General features: G+C 37.8%; 1 protein-coding gene across 3 annotated transcripts in view; it reads left to right on the forward strand.

Annotated features, from left to right (window-relative positions):
• The first annotated feature begins 320 nt into the window (after nucleotides 1–320).
• Nucleotides 321–23,513, forward strand: part of FAM184B (family with sequence similarity 184 member B) — a 41,676-nt gene continuing 18,483 nt past the window's right edge. For all 3 annotated transcript variants that reach the window (XM_069856254.1, XM_069856255.1, XM_069856256.1), the window contains exons 1-2: nucleotides 321–992; nucleotides 18,398–19,159. In XM_069856254.1, the coding sequence (XP_069712355.1) occupies nucleotides 858–992; nucleotides 18,398–19,159 (897 nt within the window). In that variant the 5' untranslated portion in view covers nucleotides 321–857. The remainder of the gene's footprint in view (nucleotides 993–18,397; nucleotides 19,160–23,513) is intronic.

Here is a 23,513-nt window from a genome sequence, read left to right on the forward strand (position 1 = left end):
GGCTGCTCTTACCTGTTCCTTCTCCCTGCTCCTGCATCACTTCACCTACTTTGCCTTCTCCTCCTTCCCCTTTTCTTCTAGGCTTGTTTAAATGTGTCCACTAACCATTTACTTCTTCAGAAATCCTGTTATCTTAATAGCTTGTCTTTTTGTGCCTTCTGGCACCTTTCCAATGCGTTTTGTGTCACTGGGGGGCACTGAGCAGCCTCTTTGGGTAAGGAAGGGTGGACCGAATCCTGGACAGTGCTCCCGAGCTCAGCTGGGCTCAAGCGTGTGTCTTAGCTGGAAGAACTTCATCACTTTCAGCAGAGCAGCAAACATTGAACATCCTTTTATTGGTCTTAGAACATCCGGACTTGGAGAGGACTGACAAAATAACAGAGTTTATGAAAGATGCCAACACCATCTTCTCTGATGACTTCTGCAGCCCTTTGGCAGCCCAAGAAGGTGATATGATTTAATCTGCAGACTCTGTTTGTAGCAGATGCCCAGCAACGTCTGTGCTGCTGCCTGTATGGCTGGCTTACCATCTCCTGTGGGGAATTCGTAGCATCCAGCCTCTGGCATCTTCTCCTGGCAGAAGCTCAACCATTTGAAGAGAAGGGGAGGGGAAAAAAAATCCCAATCAGGATGTTTGCACATGCTGTTCTTTGCCTCCTCGCCTGGGTGTTTTGCTGAAGGACTGGGACATCTGCACAGAGGGAGAGCGGCGGCGGCTGAAGCTCACCCTGGTTGGGGCTGAAGTTCCTCCAGCGCTATGGGGCTCTGAGTACGTGCGGCAGCCGCGGGGCAGCAGCAGGGACAGGCCCGCGCTGCCGGGAGCGCACGCAGCCCGCCTGGATTAAAATTCGAGTCTAATGGCCTCTGGCGTAAACAAGATTTATCAGCCCGGGACTTGCAATGGATGTAAAGCCGCTTGCAGCAGCTCGGCGGAGGAGTGCAATCGGGAAATACACATGAAAATGTGCAAGAAAATTGCCCAGCTCACCAAGGTAAGTCTCGCTGCTGCCGCCTCGGGAGGTGAGGCTGCCCCGGCCGGGGCGGCGGGGCCGGCTGGGAGCTGCCTCCTCGGGGGGCCCCCGGCTCAGGAGAGGGAAGGGAAACCTGTAAAGCTGATCGTGAAAACATCGGTGTGCACAAACTTTTTTCCATGCGGTTCCCCCGCTGGCGCTACAGACCGCGTTTAGCGTTTTGCCTTTGTGGCGGGGATTGCCGTGTGGCACTCAGCCGCTCCGATCAGCGCGCAGGAGCAGCGAGAGGAGCTCAGGCTCTGCCCACACACGGGGTTTGTCCGTGGGCTGCTCAGGGCGATTGGCCGTATCGCATTTTCCCCTGAATTACCGAGGCGACAGTTCATTTGAGGTTTATAGGCAATATATTGTTGCAAAACTGTAGCCGAACTGTGGCACTCAGGTGCAGTATTACTTGTTATATTGTAGATAATTATTCCTGATGTGCACAAGTGGCGATACTTTGAATGACAGTCGTGAAAGACAGGGGCTGGAAAAGAGGCAGGACTAAATTGCGTAGTATATTGTAGTAGAACTTGTTAGTCAATACCAAGCTACACTACAAAATATTTTGAACGTTTTCCACATCCTGTTAAGAAATAACATAAAATCTGTAGGAGGTGGCAGTTGTCTTTTAACCTGTTTGCACGCTGCACCGTTGTCAGAAAAGCCTGTTTTCCTACCCTTCTTTACTAATCCAGCTTGTCTGTGTTCTGTAACCTCACTCCAATTGGCAAGGACATTTTAGCAATGGAAGAACACTGACTAAAGATACGGGTCAAACAATAGGAAGTCATTAAAATGTTCTAGTTGAAATGGCTTAGTAGTTACAGTGCCATTATTCTCATCTAATGGTGACTGTATGCAATAGTGTATATCGTATATGAAGATATATGCAAGTGCTACCTATGTTTACACATATAATTGCTGCATTATATCTGCTGTATTATACCAATACTTACTTTACCGGTGCTTTGATTTTATGTTTGTATTATAGTATTTGTACACAACCTGATCTTTACTTTTTGCCCACATATGCACACATTACTCTTCAAAGTACCTTTTCATTCTGTAGTAATTGAAACAAAACTATTCATATAAACACTTCTATTATTATTTTGAGCACATATAAGTTTGATCAGTTCAGTCTCTAACAATTCTTAGAGAGAAGCACTTTCTGTTTATTGATAAAATACATGACTCCTCAACCACAGTGAAATGTAAATGGCAGATGACTGTAAATCAGATTAAGATGTCCCGAATTGTTGTCTTTTCTTCTGTGTGGTACTCACTTGCTGTCTTTGATCAATTCTGCACAGTAAGTAAAATTTGTCCAGAGGTATCACTCAAAAAAACCCCAAAAAAATCACAAAATCATAGTATTACCTTTTCTATTTGAAAATCAGTAGCTGGATTGCTATTAATTGATACCTTGTACTTCACAGTAACAAGAGTTGAGGAATCACTAGCTCCGTCTTTCTGGGTGATCCATTTCTCAACAGCAGACTTAGAGTGTTTTGATGAAATCAACGCAAAGAAACACCTCTTCACAATGTTCGTCTCTCCAGCTAATGTAATTTTCTGTAGAGATTTCCATGCCTTCCTTTTTATATAAAGTGATTTTTTAAAAAATCTCTTTAATCTCAAGTAAATTTTGTGGGGAAAAAAAAATCTCATTGCTTTCTGAAATTTCTTATATGACATTGTAAAGTTTGTCTTCAGATTGGAGAAGAAAGTTCTACTATTTTAGCAGCAAAAGGCAGAAAAATCACCCCAGTGCAAAGGATCATGGCAAAATTTTAGCACAGTGTTTTTTGCAGATGCTTTTGCAAATTTCTACTATTAAAATGTGAGTTGGGTGAACAGAGTTTCCCCTCTGGATACTTTTCAGTCATCTGAAATAGAGATGATTTATGACTAAAGCTCAAAAAAGTACTTATGAAAAGCAATTCATTATGTTTTGGAATGTGGCCTTTAAGAACCAATTTTCTCTGCAATAACCATATGCTTAGAGAGAACTCATGGCAGAATTGGAATTTTAATTATAAACTTTCCCTTCTAAATTCTATGTGGACTAATACTGCACCAGCAGCAAACCTCTGAGAAGCAAAATGTGAGACCAGGTTAGCTGAAAAAAGGCTAGATGGAATATTTGTTATCATTTTTGACCTAGAAACTTTAAGAGTGCCCTTTTGAATCACTGCTTTCTTGGCTATATCACAGTTAGGATAATTTTAATAAAATCCCACCTAACCTTGAATTGCCTGTAGTGCTTTCCTTTCCCATTTCTAACCTAGTATGCAATACTCATGTGTGTTATACAGCTGCACCCTCCCATAACAGTGATGTTAGATTCTCATTGATGGGGAGAGAATGATTTAATTACTCATCCACTCCCATTGTGCCAGGAGCAATGAGTACAAAATGTTTAAATGAAGTGTAGGATACAGAGCTTACTTATGTTGAGTCCTCCTCTCAAAGGCAAAGGAGGGGTGTACAAAGTCATCAACAGCAGAACAAGACTGGGTGAAGTGATGAGTTTCCATTGTTGCATGAGGTGCTGATTGTATGGTAAAACATGGACCAGTGCAGGGTATCCCAATAGGTAATCAGGACACAGAGATCCTGAAAGCTGCTCCCAGGCTATTGCCCCTCTATTTCTGCTGTGGGAGAGATGAACTATGGTAACTTCTCATACCTTCAGTCATGCATTTTTCTGTTCTGCACATTTTTGTAACAGCAAAAATGCAAACCTTTATAATTACTTTTTTACTTTGGGCAGGAAACTACTGTTTTGCAGAATCAAACTCTGTAACTCAGTTAAGGGTCATAAAGTAGATATGTGTTTATTCGCCGGCACACGTGAGGGGGTTAATCCTCCTAACTCGCACACTGTTTTGTTTAACAACAACTACTTATAGTGTAAAGATATGCATATTTATAAATGCATGCTACATATCCATGACCTTCCCTGGCTTCTTATTATAATTAGATTCAAGAAGCTTCTCCCATACCAGCTCAGGTGCAGTGTCTCCTGGTGGTCATGGGCTGGGGTCTCAGGGATGAAGTATGATATCTTCCTCTCTGTAAACTTCAGTAATCTTGTTACATGCACATGCTCCCTGGGTCCTTGGCATTCCTCCCAGTCCCAAGGCCATTCTCGACCAGTCTTGAGTTGCTGCCTGAAGGCAGCAAGTTTTGTTTCTCATCAGAGGCTTCTCTACAGAGTCCTTGAGCTGAATAATTGCTAAAAACTTCAAGCTAAATAATTGTTATTCTGTTCAACCTTAAATGTTAAAGCTTAAATATCACCGATTGTTAGTCCTCCGGCTCCTTAGCCCTGCATCACTACTGCTTTTTGTAGCTCATTTATTGGTATTTTCAGATGCTTGGCCCTTCTTGCAAAGATTGACTTTTCTTACTGTTGATGCGCAAACATACATTGGTTTTCTACATCTATGACAATAAGCAGAACCTACGAGCATATTTGTAAGCTCAGTCTATCTTCTTGTTCTGCTGCACCCTGCTCTTCCCACAAAAGTAAGGTGGCCTTTGCATTTCAAGGCATAAGTGGCCATAGATCTTTGTTTACCACTAGAGCTCTGTCTGCCCACATATGAAGTACTCTATTAAAAATATGGCAGGCTATTAATTATACAGTTTAGGGTTTGCTTTTAAAGCCTCAGTTTCCAGGGCCAAATGAATATATGGGACAACCAAGTTTTGTTTTAAAAATGGTTTATATATAAACAGATAGATAGATACATAAAGATTATATTAAAAAGTGCAAACTGATATTTTTGTCCCCATGCATGCAGGTAAAATGTTTAAAAGCCTGGGTAAGATTAGTGAGTTTGGATGAGAGTTGGCTAGGCTTTCTGGATTTTGACCTTAAAATCAGATAACATTGCAGCTATTTCCAAATGAGCCATGCTTTGATTAATGGACTTACAGAAATTAAAACAGAAACATTTTGCTTGCAAACAGGAGTGTCCATCTGAAGTTGTCATTCATGTAAGTCAATCACACATTTAGTTGGTAGTTACCTTTCTGCAACCCTAATGCATTCAAATTAACAGATTGAAGTTCGTGTATTCTTATGACTGTAGCACAATGCATGACTTTGTACTAGTAATTATGCTTAGACCTCTCTATCAGACACTGGACCTCTAGCGTGCTGTTTTGTGCTTGCCAGTTCTTTGTATTTCTGGTCTGTTTAGCAATAATATAGAGTTTAAAATATATAGTGACTTCTATAAGACACTTAGAGTTTGGTGCCTCAGTCTACGGATTTCTAACATACATTAGCTAATACAGGATTTTCATGTGCTTATGTATTCTCAGGACAGTCCTTTTTACTTGAGCTAGGATGAGAAATGCAAAAGAACTCTTGAAGAGGAATCTTGAGAAAGTGATTAGCTGTCATTGAAAAGGCACTTCAGGAAGGGCTGGCAAGAACTAGATACCCTGCAGGTATCAGTGTTATTAAGGCTTCTTTTCAGACCTCTGCCAGTAGGGCTCAAACCAAACCTGCCATTTTGGACTACAGTTCTGGAACCAAGCCTAATACAAATAACTAGGATGGTGACATTATCTGGTCATCAGAGAGCTACCTAAGCCACAGAACGGTTCTGTTCCCTTCTTAGAGACAAATTCCTGGATACCAATGGAAGAATGTTTTTAATGAGAGTAGATAGTTATCCTCAAACTCATTTTCCCTATGGATTCATCTGACTTTATATTGGGAACCTGGGAGCCTTGTTGTAAGAAGCACATTTTAAACTACAGTATTCTGGTCAAGGATATTGTTAGTAAAAAAAAGTCAAGCAATCTGGCAAGAATTTTTCTGTATGTACGTAGGATGCTATGAGTCTTAACAGAAAAAGAGAGTGCCTGTGCAGGGAAAAGTTAATTGCTGGTAAAACACGATTAAGAACCCTTTTTTCCTTCAGGGGAAAGAAATGTCAGAGGGGAGCAAGCATGTTCCTCTTCTAGAAGGAGCAGCATAGGCAGATGTTCCTTAATGACTCTATGCAGAGCAGTTGAAAATGTTACATGCTCCAGCTGCTTATCACCAGCCGGTCACCAGGAGGTTTATTGCCCCTCGGCTCAGTCAGCAGGATAGAAAAGATGAACATTATTTAATAAACTTAAGTAGTAAATCAGCAAGATAAGCAAACCCCACTTTCATTAGTTGTTTAAGGAAGGGCGTGTGACTTCTGCACAGAAGTGTATGATGTATGCTTGTATTTCGTTCTATTAGCTTCACTCTGTGGGTGAAAATTTTCAGAAGAATTAGCAGGTGGCCTGGTATGTGCATGAGGACATAGACTGTTTACACCCCTCCAGTGTTTGCTATATACTGGGGCTTTTAACCTTTCCTGTTTTATTCGTCATTTAAAAAAAAAATGACTGATAGGGTAAGGAATGATGTATAATCAAATTCTAATGGCTTGCTCTGGAAGAACCTATCAGCTGAGCAGCTGTAAGGGAGCCCTCCTGTTGTCTGCTCTTGTTTCTAGTTGAAATATGTTGCCTTTTACACGTAGTTTTAGCTAATTTTATTGACCTTATTTACTGTGATTTGTTAACAGGACTCAGTAACCAGTGCTTACAGTGGCTCGGCTGGTGTGCAGTTAGTTGTTATGCTACATGCTGCTAGAGCTCTCCTGTGTGCTTGAGGCTTTTTGATCTCAGTCCTCTAGAGAGATATTCAGTATTCTACAGAAATAAAGCAAAATGGAACAGCATAAAAAAGAGGATCATGCTTTTTAGCGCAACAATTTTTCCTTTGGGCAAGGAATGTGAAAACTGGATTCCATGCAGAGAGAAAAAACCTTTTTTTAAAGCTGTTTACATTATATACCAACAAAGTCAGCTATCAATATCCCCATATACATCACTTGATTATGTATTTATTTTCATTTTTCTTATGTACAATTTTCTGTTAGGATTTTCAAAGCTAGCATTATTTTGGCCTACTAGCTGACAAAAATGTGCAGACTAAGATTTCTTAACTTGTCATCACCATGTTTTCCTTACAGAACTGAAAGAGAACTCCTGAATCATAAAATCCTTGTGCGATGTCATGTATTTGTGTTGATCAACTAGTCAAAGGCAGTACTAAAGCCACTTCTATAGCTTACTCCTATTAGGAGGTAACACAGAATCTTATTATTTAGATGGCCTGAAATTGTCATTGCAGTTAATTCAAGGTATAAGAATGACATCTATGTATTGGAATTACCTTCTTGCCATACAAATTTGTCACTGACTATGCCAAGTTTGCAGAAAATCTGACAGACTTAGTAACAGGCAACTGAAAGCTACTTTATAATGAAACTATATACTTAATTCAAGTCACTTTTCCAAGAAACCCTAGGTAACGTTGGTATACAAAATGCTACGTGTTTCATTACTATGTGCATTTCAGGCCATAGCTAATAAAATATCTAGTGATCCGTTAACTGCACAAAAGAAAATTGCAGGGTTATGTTTTTCTCAGGTTCTAGATTTTTGTCGTGGGTAATGTGTGAAAGTACCCTTTTAAGCAGCACTATAACTGTACCTCTCTCCTAACAGTTACTTTAACCAGTATGCAGATACCAGTATTTTATAATTGAGAAAATTACAGCAAGTTAGAAGTCAGTGCCAACTCAGCTTAAGACATTCTCACTTAAATATACTGAAGCTGTGTATTTAGGTATTTGAGCACTTCAGCATTGCGTATTAAATGTTTTTTTCCCAGAAGATATTCTGTTATTTTTTCCCCTAAAGTCATGTCTTCATTAGGTAAGAGTGTTTATGTTTCATTAAAATAGCTGTTACACTGAGGTAGAACTACCTCTGTTGCCACCAATACAGTCAGATCTTTAACACATTAGCTGTCTCACTGTGCCATTCACTTGTTTTTTCTGCCTGTATGTGACCAGACTGGCTCTGTGTGGTGCTGAAGACCATTTAACCTGTGCATCTAGTAGGAACAGATGGGCACGTGAGTTTTCTTGCTTATGCTTAAAGCCATCAGGAAGTGTGTGAATGTAGTTTGTCCAGTGTCATAACTGAGTTAATTTATCCTGCCTCCCAGTCGGGCACCATAGCTCAGGCTTGGCTGTGCTGGTTCAGACTTGGCATTTTACATAATGCATATTCATTTGTCTTCCAAAAGGCATGCAGGCAGCAGAACATGACATTGAGGAAGCGCTGCCTTTATTTCATGAGGAGACCACAAACTGACTATTTTCAAGTAGGAATTTTTTACTTAAGTTAATGAACTCTGAAATTCATCTGAAGTAAGGTTCTGCCTTTTTTATGTAGTTGTCATTGAGAACTTTGTGTGACTTGGCCTTTAGGCACTTAAACACTTTTAACATAAAACGAGTTACTACCAGAAAATTCTTCTGTTTTAGTTGTCTTTGGAAGCTACAGCATGTGGCTGTGACTATGCACTGACATTTAGAAGGTTATATAAGAGCTACGTTTAGATTTAAATATAAGATTACAGTTGGATATTTTGCTGTTTTCATTCAGGAGCAGAGAACTGCTAGAGTTTGATAACAGGGCTAAGAACTATAGCTGTTACTTTTAAATGCTTTTACAACATTTAAAAGTTTTTACTAAGAAGCTCATATACCTTAGCATTTCATAAAAATAATGTGTTGTCTCAAAACTACAGGATATTGCAGTGCAACTACAGTGCATTGCTGCTACACTCTTGGCAATGAGCCTTACAGTCTTTGTCCCCTGATTTTCAAGGTGAGGAATGTGTTTTGGAGAACAATACTGCTTCCTGCCCACTTTGCATCCAGATGTGTGAATGCACTTAGAATGTGGCCAAATAATGTAGTCAAGTTGGAGTAGTGACAAGTACCTCTTGGTCATCCTGTGCAGTCATTGTTTAAGATATAAACATGACAGTGTCAGAGACTCGTGGGTCTTCAAGTTTCACATTTTAATGTTAAAAATTAAAGTGTAATTAAATATAAATGTAAGCGTTAACATTTGGACTAGGCCCTTATCACAGAATCATAAAATGATTTCGTTTGGAAGGGATATTTAAAGGTCATCTTGTTCACCTCCCCTGCAATGAGCAGGGACATCTTCAACTAGATCAGGTTGCTCAGAGACTTGCTTTGTTTATTCAGATCAATTTAAATTTCCTAGACTCTTTACACTTTTTCTGATGATAAATAGTGTTTACATTTTCTTGGTTTTATGATCATCGATGCATTCTCAGAAGGTGTCCAGCATATGCTTAATAAGAATGTCTTCCTGAAATGGGAATGTGTGTAGTGGCTGTATTCAGTCTAGCTCCACTCAGAAATAGTATAGTATTATGGTGTATGTTATATGTAGCCTTTTAATTGCATTATAATATTTTGATTCTGGTTCCTACTTTGAAATGGAGGAGAGAAACTGAAAGAAAATTGTCTTTTTGAAACTACTGTATGCTGTGGTCCATCTGAGGCAGTAGCATGAATTATGCTCCCTGTTTCCAGTGATTTGTGTGAGTTTTTTGGAGACTGCTGAAGTATCTTGATGCTCAATAGCCCTGACTGGATTTTTCTTCATAAATTTGCCCAATCACTTCTTGAATCCAGGTGACCTTTTAATGTTACAGAATCCTGTGACAGAACATCTATACTTAGTTGAATATAACATGATATACTGTCTTCTGTTTATTTTAATCTGCCACCTCCTAGCTGTTTTGTAGTTTGTAAGCTGAAAAAGGTGATGAATGATCATTTGGTATTTACCTTCTCCATTACAATTTCGACCATAGAGATGGAATGAATGAGGTTCAGTTTGAGATTGGGATGCTTTGATTTAGTGTTCATGTGTACTGTATGTCCAAGCTGCCAACGTAATCGGTTGAGCCTAGAGAGTAATTTAGTAGACCAATCATGACAAACTGAACTCGGTTTCACTAACTATGTAAAACCAATATAATCTGAGATTTAACCATAACCTGTGTAGTTCCGGGAATGCACAGTTATCCTGCGAAGTCTGTAGCCTATTTGTCAACTCCTGTGTGGATGTTTCAGGTGTCTGTGGCACCAGATCTCTGAGATTAGGCAAGTGAGTCGGAACCTCCATGTCTACCTTAGGGAGCTCGATCACTCTCAGGTTTGTGTCAGATTTACTGGTTGAATCTCTGTTGATGGACTATAGTGGGAATTCACAAAAAAAGGCACACCAGTAATGCCTAAAACCTGGTGGTTTAATCTCTAACAAAGTTATCTCATGTTCCCTTCTTACGTATGTTTCTTTAAGAGTTGGAGATCTGTGCTTTATTGTGTAAACTCCTTGCATGGAAGCTTTTATCATGATCGATTATTCTTGTTGCTTTTTTCCAGTTCAATTAGATGGAACCAGTCTATTAATACATGGCTGGTGACACCATGGCTCTGTGACAACAAGCCCCCGTGTTCTTGCAGTACAGGTCCATGCACAGGCAAATCTATATAATGCTTTAATCTGGATTAGGAAGAAATAGGCCTCAGTTTATGTGTGCATATCAGAGATCTACATCAAAGGCAAAACCTGCAATGAATATTGTGTTTTAAATAAATTATAATATTTGTCTCCACAAAAAGATGAATTTGGTCTGGAGAATCTATTTTACCCTGGGCTGTAATTAAATCAAGAATTCTACAGTTTATATTTGCAAGATTACCACATTCTACTGTATTTAAAATAGGAAATACTTTGAAAAACAGAAATCAAGTGAGAACTTACTCGATGAATTTGTTTACTGCATTTGTTGTAAAATTGGACAATGTTGTTTTATAATAATCTGTAACAAGATTTTAAAGATGTTTAGGAAGGATAAAGTTTCAGGTAAAGATCTAGAATCATAAGAAAAAATAACAAATAACCTTTTGAAGGCACTGAACACATGTCCACAATTTTAGAGACATGAAAGTTCTTTAAAAACCTGGGATGTAAAGAAACATTTTCAAAAAATGGAGTGTTAGTTTGGCAAATTAATCCTGTCACCACTGTATTTAGGTCTGGTTAATGAGAGATGTGCTAGCTCATGTTTTTGAAGCATAATAGAGATCAAACTTCTGGGGTATAAACCTATCAAGCTCTCCTATAAATTTTAAATAACAAAAACCGAACAGCTAAATTATCAGTGAATTACATGCAATTAGAGCAGTTTTTTTTTCTTCTATTGACACAGAATTGTTGACTTCATTTCTACATTAAAATCCACCTGGACTACAATGACCTTAAAATGGACAGTGGTCATAGATATAGCTGTGGCTTCTGTCAAACAAATCTTCTGTTTCTTGCATATTATCTATCTGAAAGAGCTTCGTGTGATGGAGTTGGACTCATCCAAGACTGTAAAAGCCAAAGATTTATGTGGTTATTGAAGGTCTTAATGAGTTATACAAGAATTTCACCAAGATTGAGATTACAAAGGACTCTGAAATCAAACAATTTGGCCATTCTGCTTGTCTACATATGTGTGTGTGTTGATTTTCCTTATCAGTGAATAAGCATGATCTTTTAATGTGGTTTCTTCTAGTTCTGTGGTTTATAAAATAAACAAATTTTACCTAATTTAACTTTTTCTGAAAAATAATATGATCTTCTCTGACAGCATTTGGATAGAGCTTAACCTGATAAATATGCTTAGGATGAATCTGATTCACCTCAGGGAGAACAAAGAAATATATTTCATATGGATGTCATGCTGGCTGATTTTATTTCTTCTAGTTTTTAATTGCATAAAAAATAATAGTGCTTTTGGTATTTGTTTTGCAAGATTTTTTTCAAATGTCTAGAGAAAAGGGTTTTGACAGATACGATACAATGTGAATCGGGAACTGTAATCAAAAGGTTTATAACATATTGCAGGGAAGCAGATGCTACAAAGATCTGGGTTAGAGCTTGCAGTATTTTACTTATTAATTAGTGATCTGGAAGGAAAAATAAACAACATATTAAAGTTAACAGATTATACTAATGCAAAAGGAATAATAAACATCTAAACTAGATGGAAAGATAAGAGGAATGTAGAAGGAAGACAAAGTAAACTGCATTCAGTTTGTAAAAAACCATATTTTTCAAAAATCCTGTATCAAAGGAGATCCGCATGGTATATGTATGCCCAGTATCTGCTTTGGTTTGTAAAGTGTTGGTAAAACAACGTGAAGTGGATATGCAGAAATTAAGACACTATGAAGTGAGACGTTAGTGCAGAGTGGAAAGAAGCCCCAGAGAACAGAGCAAAATGAATAGATGTCAGCTTTTGAGAATTAAAAATAGTCTCTTCCCTATGTATGGGACTCTCTCAGCTCTATTAGAGAAGGAAGAGCTGGGAAGTTTGGTATTCTGAAGAAACAATAACAGCTGGTCAAACAATTGAAGCAATTCATGTAATTTCTATTACTTGATCTAGATACCTGTTCTGGAAAGGGAAACATTGTCCTTAGGAGGCACTTGTCTTTTTCCATTGACTAACATAGATTAGATGTGTAATGATGACATGGATGATGTTAGGTGAGGTGAAGTCTCGTGTATGCTGAAAACATCCTTCTGAGAATGAAATGCATAGGTTTTTCCCAGCAGAGGAGTCTCTGTCTAGCATTAACTTTTGTGATTCTACAGTATATTTTTTCTTTTGATGAGGTTGTTGGGATGCAGTATTGGCATGTTTTTTACCACCTGCTCTGCTTGTGGAAATATTCTTGTAATACAGTTTTACTTTTCTAATTCTTAAGTTGCCTGACAATTATTGTGCTCAGCTTATAAAATATATAAAATATAAATAAGAGACAGCTGGATGTCTCTTTAGTAAAATTTAAGCCAGGGCTAATTTTATGTTCAGTTGCAATGGTCAAGTGCAATACATAGGCTGTTAAACTAAGGTTTTCTATGACAATATTTCACTGCACTCAGCAGGAAAAAAAAACCAAAATTACAAAATGGGAATGAATATATGTGCCTGTGGAATTTCCTTGTATAAAATTTAAACTAAAAGGGAAAAAAGACCAAAGGGAGAGGCCAAATTGGTTAGAAACTTGTAGACATTTTATGCTTCTAATTTCTTGATGCCTTTTAGTATCTCCATGTATTTTTTGACTAACTGTAATACATGGTATATGTAAGAAAAAAGGCAATATGTTCAGATTTTAAGAGTGTAAGATCAACTTTCCCTCTTCTATTGTGAATCTCTAGAAAAGGAAAGCAACAAATACTGTGGATACTGTGGGACATTCAGGAGGGTGAGACATTGCCCAGTGAGCTTCTGTTCTAGAAACATCAGATCATCTAAACACAAGCACATGTCATACAGAGCCGTTGGCTACTTTTGTACTGTGCCCCACTCCTGCCCTTCCAGGACCTGAAAGGCATGGTTGGAGCAAGAGATGAAAGGATTTAGACAGACCCTGCTGTAAAAAGAGAATCTCCTGAAGCAAAATACATTTTTAGTACAATAATCAGGCTTCATTCTGGTCCAGGACACAAGTGATGCAGCTCTTCTGAAGCCTGACGAGCTGTGGAAACTGTTCTGGGTTGATGTGGCCAACACAGGTGAGAGCTGAGAACTTGAACTTGAGCTAAGGCTCTGGAAGCCAGTTGTATATGTTTGCAGCATGGTGCTGGGACATCTAATTTGCCTTTTTGTAGAACTTGCATCCTCAAAGCTCATTGTTTCTTGGTAGAATTTTCAGAGCTCCAAGCAGATGTACTGTTTTCAGGGAGAGGCTGGCACTGTGAACTGTATCTGGCTTTTCAGCTCTGTGAGCTCATGAATGCCATTGAACATAAGTTGGCCCTGAACTCTTGATATCTCCGTCCTTGTTAATGTTATCTGTGCACACTACACGTGGATAGATAGAAGTTTGAGGGCTTGGAAATTTTGGAAAAATATTTTTTATAACTTACTGAGAGTGAAAGGCTTGAAATAAGGTAGCTTTACTGTTTTATAAGCGACAGTCAACACTGTGTTGTTCTATGTTGATTCAAGGTAATTTTGATGTATTTTCACAGTGAGTGGATAAACGAACTGTGAGGTGTATATATTTCTTATAAAAAGAAATGTACTTTGTAGCATTTTTCTTATGAATGGGATGATAGAATGCTATGTAATTGGAAAGCTCACAGAAGAAACTTTTGGTATTTCTTCCCACAACTCCAGCTTTTGAAAACAAAATTATTTCAGCTGGAGCTGAGCTTTCATTTCAGAGGAAAATAAATTACTTTAGCCTGTATTTTTGCAAGGTGCTGAAGGCATACCTAGAAGACTAAAATATCATTAAAAGAAACCCACCATAACTTAAAAATATAGACAAAATTCCGTGTGATTTTAAAGGTGCTATTGTAATTTTAGGTTCTGAAACACTTCTGGAAGTTTGGAGTGCCAATTTCTTTAAGGCTTCTCTCCCATATAAAAACATTAACGGGTAAGGTTATCAACAGTTGCTGCAACAATTTGGATGCATAGAATTATTCTTTTGCTCTCAGGAAGCCGTAGAGGACACAAGGAGAGATGTGAGACTTGGTTCGTGAGGTCCCTGATCATGTTACAGTGGTATCATTCAGCTGAAAGCACCGTAGGTGTAAAATTGGATCTGCTCTGTGTCTAATCATAGCCTAGGCCTGTACCTTAATAGAAATTCTTCTTTATTCAGTGCTAGAATGAAGAAAAGGCGCTTATTAAAGAATTGATTAATAAATTGTGGGAGTTATTTTTATTTTCCAATCTGTATAGTTACAGTGCTAGAGGAGGCTGAGGAATACAGAACCATTTCTTTCAATAATTGAACTTACTTTTAATAATCTCTAAGTCCTTTGCTTTAAAAGAGACACTTTTAAGGCTGACGTGTTTAGATACCTCACTCTGCTCTGGTCTGCTTGAGAAGTAAACAAGACAGAAATCATAGAAACACATGCACTTGCTAGTGAAGATAACCTAATTATGCTACTACTGAAAAGGAGATGATGTGTTCACCTGACCTCAGTGATCCTCTAGCGAGCTAATTAGCAATCAAAACTTGTCTCTTTTCCTGCTTTGTTTAGAGTGCAGCCAGGAGTACCCTGTTTGGCCTTTTCTCAGTCTTATATTCCATTTTTTAACTTTAGCCCTTTATCCGCCATTAAGGATTTGTGACTGCTAGTTTGGGCCTGAAGGAAAAACACTTAGGATCTTTGGCCTTTCTTTGACTCTTCTTATCATCCTCACTCCTCACCTTCAATACCAAACTGTCTCGCTTCTTTTTCAGCTAGTAAAGCAACCTGCTAGAACCATTTTTTTTGTTATGATAATCAGGTTCCTACAAAGTAGCGTTTAACACTACTGTAGGAAGATAAAGTAGTCTTTTTGGGTTTGAATGCTTTAGCCTTGTCTTCACTGATGAGGTGCAGTTGAATGTTTTCCTTTTTATTTTACATCATCATAAAGAAGGGAAATACCATTTAGATTTTATAGCATTTGGAGGATAAAATTGGACTAATAAGATGTATTCATATTCACTGCACTGTCGTGTTCAAGTATATGTATGTAATAGTGGGTTTTTTCCAACCTCTCATGTAAGTCTCAGTTGCTGTAAAATCAGTACACTTTGGTATTGTGCTAGTAACTCAAAGAGTAATATAGCACTCTCAATTTGAAACCAATCCTATCTGTATTGTAAAACTGATCAGTTTTAAAGCTGTTTTTAAAAAGCTGTTTATCAACGTAACTGCTAAGGGGTTCACACCACATTAGCCAGCAGCAGGTATGCTCACAAAGTACAGATGCTGAAATAACTTTTCAGTATTTTCTCTTCCAGCACATAAAGTCTAAAATTCAACTTGCATAACTCCAGTCTTTTTAATGAGGTATCTGGAATAGGAATACAGTAGCTATATTTGGTAGGGAGTGAAAGGCATGTATGAGGAGCTTATTTTTCATAAAGTACAGAGCAGCAGCCCTCTAAAAATTAAATCTCTTAAGAAGGTTAAGATACTGTGGAATCGGTTTCAGCACTCAAGCTTGAAGGTGGAATTTCAAGGCATATATTTTCAAGTCAAAATTCTTCATTATGGTTCTAGCCACTATTGAACAGAAGTGTAGGAGTAATAGCTAGAGCAGGGAGGCCAGTTTCTTCAATTCTTTTAGATAACTCAAGATATTGGTGGTGGCCTAATGCTCAGTGGAATTTGGGAAATCTCTATGAAGATGTCAGGCTTCAGAGGAACCCAGATTCCACCGTCAGGTTGAACACAATGTAATATGAGACAGGCAGTGCTGATTTACTAGATAAATTAATCAGTAAGAGTGGAAGTCTTTGATGTTCATCTCTGGTTTGCTGATGGAATGAAACACACAAATGTGATCATCAACTTCTGACCTAGTTAATTTAAGAGCTGCCCAAATTAATTACTGGTCATTCCAAACCAGTGTGCAAAATTAATCTTCTCCTTGTAATTTTTTATGTCTGTCTGCTGAACAGTTAAAAAAGGTTCACAGACTTATTTTAGTTTGTGGGGAGAAGGAATCTGCTTGGTATCCTTAAACTATTTCTGTTTTAAAGGACAAATGGTTAAAAAGAACAGAGAACAATTAACAGCATGTAATCTAAGGCCCTAAAATATACATATTTAAAAGTACACAATGACTTACTGTCTTCTGGAGTATGAATGCTGTTACTCTCTTTTATCACATGTTTATCCAGAAATTTATCCAGACAATTTTGCATTTGTGGCTTTTCAAAATTTCTGTACTTAATTCATTACCTCCAGGGAAGACGTTGACTACAGGCAAGATGTATTTTGTGTTTGCTTTCATTTATGGATGAATGAAATTAAATTTTATTCATATACAGATAGCACAAAAATTAGTTAGACTTAGCTAAGCAAATTCAATAATTCTGGAGACATTCTCAGGGCTTATACAACACAGTCTACAGACTTGTGGTGCTTCCTGTGGTCAAGATACCTATTGGTCTCTTAATTGAAGCTTTCCTTTATGAAATATTTACAATTAAAAAGCAAAATAGTATAATTAAAGAACTAGCTGTGACCTTGCTTCTGTATGTATTTATGAACTTAAGACTATTATTTTCTCAAACACTGTGTAGGAATCTTTTGATCGACCTCTATGGGCTCAGGCTAGATGGAAAGTATCTGTCACAACTTGTATACAAATTCCAAACCTAGTTTTGTAGAGCAATAAATTCTCTATAAAAAAGCCAGCCAACCAAACAAGTGGCAAACCTCCACACAGATGTTAGTACTTAAAGTGTTGTTCCCGTTGAGTTAGATATCTATGCCCAGTAGAAACTGGATTAGGCCCCAAGTGTCCTAATGGGGGCCTGAAAAGACAGGCATGTGTCTCTTCAAGGCAGTTACTATGTTTTGCAATTGTAAGTAACTGTCTTGTAAGCTTAACATGCACATTTACCAGTTTTGATTCTGAACTTTTAATTTCAGTCCACTGTGGGCTTTTAATAGCATTTTCGTTTCTAAACAATAGTGTCATGCTTCTGTGAGAGGTCTTTGGTGCATGTCATGGATAACAGATGCAGCTTGTTATAATTTGTCTTATAATCATGACAATTATTATTCTGCATTTTGTAGAAGAAAATGAACCATCAAAAGACTTAAATCAATTGTTTGAAAAAATTGCTTATTGTCATCAGAGACTCACTTGAATCTGTTAAAACCTGATCTCTGAGATTTATAGCTGTTACTGAAGTGAGTAAAAAGATGCCATTGCCTGAATGCTTCTTAGAATCAAGGCAAAAAGTGCTTGCAATTGACTAATACCTATCCTGAAATGCTGACCAAGGTAACTTGCCCGCATTGCATCTTCAGCGGTGTTATAATTTGAGTCAAGAGGGAAACATTTAATCCTTCTTACAAGCTTCCCTTTCATTTACATCGCAGACTGATTTTGGTCAGGACTGGACGTCAGGTCTTCAGGTTTCTCTCTACAGATCTGTTACTGTTGATCCCCAGCACTTGCCAGTGCTAAAGGCAACGTGGCTGATAGTCGTCTTGCACGGAAGGATAGGTGAGCTGGACTACAAATACGGAGTCAGTTAGGTAGATAAAGGTCCCTATTTCATCCCTTGTATCAGAGATCAAACTATGGACATGAAGTGACAACTTGCTGAGAATAAAAAAAGGAAATTTGTGAACAAAAAGTGGGAAAAAATATATTGTTTCTCATAGTATTGTCTTCCTTTCCTATAACGTTTTGCAGTTTATAATTATCCCTTTTGTTCCTAGGGAAAAAGCAACAACACAAGGAAATAACAACAAATAGATTAAACTGTCACAATAATTATCTTTTCTTATTTAACACCTTGATAAGTGTAGTAACGGAATTCATGACTACCATATGCCAGATACTTTAATTTCCTATTCTTTCTCTTGTTCTATAGGTGATATATTCCCTGAACACTAGGAATGATGAACATGAGGCTAATATACAGGCTCTGAGAGAGGCTCATGAAGAAGAAATTCAGCACATTCTTGCTGAGACCAGGGAAACAATTCTCCAGTGTAAAAGCAAAATTGAAGAAGAACAATTGCTGAGAAAACGTATTCAGGCCCTTGAAATTGCAGTAGAACAACACAAGAGACTAAAGGAAGAAGCCTTGGCAGAGTTAATATTGTGCAAGACGCATGTGGAGGAGAGGGAGCCAAGAACAGAAGCAAAACAGGCGCAAACAGTCATTTATACAGACACAGTAGATACCAATGCAGACTTCGGAAACAAGCTTCTACATTTAAATCAGGAGTCTGATGGACTGCTAAATGAATGCAAAGCATCTAGGAGAGAAAATCTAGTGACAAACATAATTTTAGATGAAAAATGCAACGAGGAAGGACAAACTCTAATAAATGTGATGGACAATTTGAAGAGTGAGAACAAGAGAGCAACTGAAGAATATACTCAGAAAACAATCAAACTGCAAGCCTGTTATGAGCAAGAAAAAGACACTTTGGAAAAGGCTATGAAGCAGTCTATGACAGAAACAAAGAATTGCCAGCAAAGAGAAATGGAGCAAAGGAAGAGCTCAGAGGCTGAGGAAAGCTTTTTGTTACAGCAGGTGAAGAAGCTGGAGGCAGACCTAGAGGAGAAAATCCAGAAGATAAATGAGAGGAAGAGGCATTCTCAGAAGCTGAAGGAGAGAATACAGGTAGACTGTGAGACTGTGATCCCTATCTCTGTCTAGAAAAGTGCAAATTATCAATTCTTCAAAATTTGGTGGAGGAGGGGTCTTTCAAATGTCACATTGAGTCAAATGCTTTGTAAGCTCTAAAGCAGTTTCAGACACCTAGAAGAGAAATAGGAGGGATATGGTGCTGAGAGTTTTAAAGGAAGAGTTAAGATGATTAGTAGCTAGTTAGGAGAACTCTGAAAACTAGACTTTGTTCTGTGAAGAAAGAGTGAGGTAAAATGTTGACTGAACAGAGCTTTGCCTTTCCTGCCCAGAAATGTGAAGAGAACAGCAAGCTGGCAATAGTGCTAGCAATGAGTATTGAAAGAGTATGTTTTCCTTTTCCCTTGCTGTTGCCAACAACTCAGTCCGTGGATATGAACAGGATTAGATAAGACAGCTGAGCCAGCAGGATAGGAGTCAGGTGCTTTGTTGTGACTGTTGCAACAGTGGTTTGCATGAAATTGTGTTTAATGCAATGTCCTTTACACCTGTGATGTTTTATGTGCTAAGCCGTAGAGACATTTGTCGTCAGTTCTGTTAAAGGAAAGTTCAAACCCTAGGTTCTGACATGGAGTGATTTATTACAGCCCAGGCTGGGTGTTTCTTGTGGAGAGACCCAGAAAAAAGGAACTCTTGGGCAATTATACCTTTTACAATTTAAATCCCCCACTCCCCAAGCATTCTTCATGCAATGTCCACAAAAAAGTTGATCCAAGAGTAATTCAGGGCTGGAGTCTTCTATTCCCTATCTGGTTCCCTTCCTCTTTCCGGGCAAGCCGCCCCTTTTCTTTTCTTCAGGGTATGCCCCTGTTCATAATCCCTTGTCTTCTGGCCCAAATCAGTCCCTGTTGCCCCCTTCTGCGATGAAACAGAAGTTTAACAGAAGTCCATCCTGTCATGTGTCTGTCAGTCTTAAACCTCCTCCCCTGCTTAGCTATCCATGCTAATGAACAGAGTTTGTTTAAAGTTCACTTACGCTATGTTTTAAACAAGACCTAGCCATGCTACGTTTTAAGCAAACACACACTTGATTCTAATTTAACCTATCTCTGAGCAATCACACAGTCAATTCTAACATTTTGTAAATAAACTTATTTTGTTTCCTAGGAAGTTTTCGCCTCACACTCTGCTGGTCTACCCCAGCTGGTATATAACTCATACATTTGCAGCACAATTCTGCAGCCCCATTCCACTTAATTGCATCATGTGTCAGATGCAATTTTAGAGATTGGCACTTCATGGGCAATCTGCCAGCCAGCTGCATTTGGTGCACAAGGTCAGGGTGTGGGAGAGACACTGGTGAACTGCACTGAAGCTGAAGCACTTAGCCACACTATGTGCTCAAAAGTTCCACTACCTTCTAATTTCGTTGGTCCTTCCCATCACAACAACTTACCAACCAACCTGTCCTCAGCCCTATGACAGCAGTCCTGCATATTAGGTAAGAAAACACCTTGAAGGTTTAGATTTTGAGTATTTCAGAATAACAGAATTTTTCCTGATGGGAAAGATCTGTCTCCTTTGGAGTCAGAGAACTCCAGAATCCTGTCAAGAGTAGTGTCACCCCAGTCAACTGGAAGAAAACCCCAGACCAATATTCTTTAACTATTAGCACAAGTTGTCATGAAACTATTGAAAGTATGTCCTAGTCCAAGTTTAGGATAATCGCAGACATCTTTCAGATGGTAACCCTTGATGAGTGTTCACTTTACAATGATGCCTACTACATCTGAGAGAATGGCTCCATGTTACAAATATCCTGGCAGCAGAGACAATTTAAGTGTATGGAAGAGCAAAAGATGCGTTTAAACCAGCTCTGTAAGTGTAAGATTTATATCACAGAACTACACCAAGAGAGAAAAAGATAATTTATTTCAGATGACAAAAAAAAAGACATGGAAGTAATATCATGCAAATTTTAGAATTTAGAAGTGTAGCTTAAGGGAACACAACGAGAAATTCTGGGATCTAAAGGTATAATGCAAAAGCTGGTGGAAGATCTAAATATACCCAAACAGAGAAAAGCACTTCAAGAGAAGGAAATCCTGCAAAAAGCAGGTAAGATACTCATTAATGTTATTCTGGAGTATTTCTCTTGTTGGTAATCACTCACACTGGAAATTCCTCAAGTTATTTATGCTACTTGCAATGCAAATTTTGATACCAAAGAATTAATGAAGTAGATTAACTGAAATCAGTATCACATCTGCAGTGAATGACTTCTGTCAAACAGTGCCAGAACAAGAGTGGCTGTTCATGTGTGTAAGAGCTTAAAAGGGTAGTTTGCTCTCAAATATTCAAAGGCACGGCATGCAAAAAAATACTGAAATAAATATAACTTTTCTTTTAAGATTAATGGCTTTTGCGTTATTCTACAGCAGTCAGAAAAGAGTTGTCTGAAAGAATTGCGGTACAAGGGCTGGAAGATCTTGTAATGAAGCATACAAAGGAAATCATGCCAGTCTAAAACTTCATGGAAGCTGAAATAAAAAAATACAGAAGGCAGGAATGTTCTTCTATTTATAGGTGCTGTAGTTCATCTGCTTTTAATCTTATTGGTCACAGTGAGGTCATTTGAATTATCCTCACTGGAGGCACTTTGAATTAGCATAAAATACAAGGATTTTCTTGCTATGGTCTTACAGAAAAAAAAAAGGAAGGAAAAAAGCAATGTATTTCTGTGAAAATCTCCACAGGCAGGAAGGTGAATTTATCCTTGTTGTGATAAATTTTCATCTTAGCAACACTTGTCCTTGCATGCTTTGCATGTGGCTGTTGGAGTGATTAGTATTAATGTCCCTCCTGAGGAAAAATGTATTATAGGTGTATTCCAATTTCTGTCTTAAATTTCGTGGATTACAGCTGCAGAATATTCAGATACATTTATTTACACAAAATTTTGCATTTTTTAGACAGAGATCTGGTTCTACAAATCATTGGTGAATGGATTCAGGGTGTAGATGTTGCCAATGAAATGGCAACTAGTTAAAAACAATTACATGCATAGTTATGTCCTTATTTAACTTTAGTCAGAAATAATGCCAGTTTTCTCATGGATATGAACAGGTTACCTGAGCAATAATTTTCCTCAAGGTATTTTAAGCAGCTGAGCTGTAATTTTTGATCTTGGTATGCATTAGCAGTGATTTGCTTAAGAGGATCTTCACAGAATTTCATGATAACGGCTTGTCTGTGGCTGAATGACTTAAGGAAATCTGCAGTCTCTAATGTTTTTATGCAGAAATGTTTCTGACCCTAAATGTGAGCCAAAATCTGTTCAAACAAAGGAAAGTCTTGAAACACATAGTCACTTTTGAGGCTATTCTTTAATGCTTAGTGAAGCTTATAACCCAGTGCATGCTCAGGTGGTTTGCCAAATTTGGCCATAAACTAAGGAGGAATTTAGTTTCTCTCTCCAATTGTACTTAAGTGTTTGTCAAACATCTTCTAGACAAAAAAAACCTAGACTGCTGGTCAAGTGTTCTTTAGACCCTTCTTGGTGCTAAGAATGTACTTCTACACTTTTTTTCCCCAGTTTTAATGCTGTTATACCTATCAGACTTCAACATTTACTTGAGAATAATCACATAACTAGCTGACAATTTGTGAAGTCAAAAAAGCATACAGCTTCTGTCACTAAATGCTGAACTTCATAGTACCTCACAGATTTTGGAGATTAGAAATTTCATCAGAAGAATTCATTTCATCCTATTAAACTACTGAAGTTTATACATGCATACTGTCTCATTTTTCAAAAGGGAACCCATGTGAGTTATTTTAAATGATTGTGAAAGCGTTCACGTTCAATCAGTATGTGAAGATGCAATGCTTCAAGGTGCACAGTTATGCTAGCAAGTATAAACCTTATGAAAAGGACTTTTCTTTTTATATACTATATTCTTTTATGTAAGTAAGTTTTTACAGATGTACTTAAAATGATACCAGGCTAAAGCTCTTCATGTGATTCAGATCAAATTTAAATATCAAACACTTTATACTTAAGTAAAAAAAGCACCATACTAGATATTTACTGCTTATAGACAATAAATATTATTGCTTATAACCATCTCTTCTTAGACATTCATATTAACTTAATCAGAAAAATCTTGAATTAGTAAAACTTAAATAAAATTGAAATATTTTTGATTACTAATGCTATTTATATCCTCTGATGCAATTAAGGCCTGTAACAGCTCTTTGAGAAATATTGTATCTATTTTCCGTAAAGAAAAAATTAAGATATAGGAACTTAGTTGGCAGAGTTGCAGTGGGAACGCTGCAAACACCTGATCTTCAGGTTTTAATCAAAAAGACCATTATATCCTCTCCT

This window comes from Phaenicophaeus curvirostris, chromosome 4 (genome assembly GCF_032191515.1).
Source record: "Phaenicophaeus curvirostris isolate KB17595 chromosome 4, BPBGC_Pcur_1.0, whole genome shotgun sequence".
NCBI classification, from domain to species: Eukaryota; Metazoa; Chordata; class Aves; order Cuculiformes; family Cuculidae; genus Phaenicophaeus; species Phaenicophaeus curvirostris.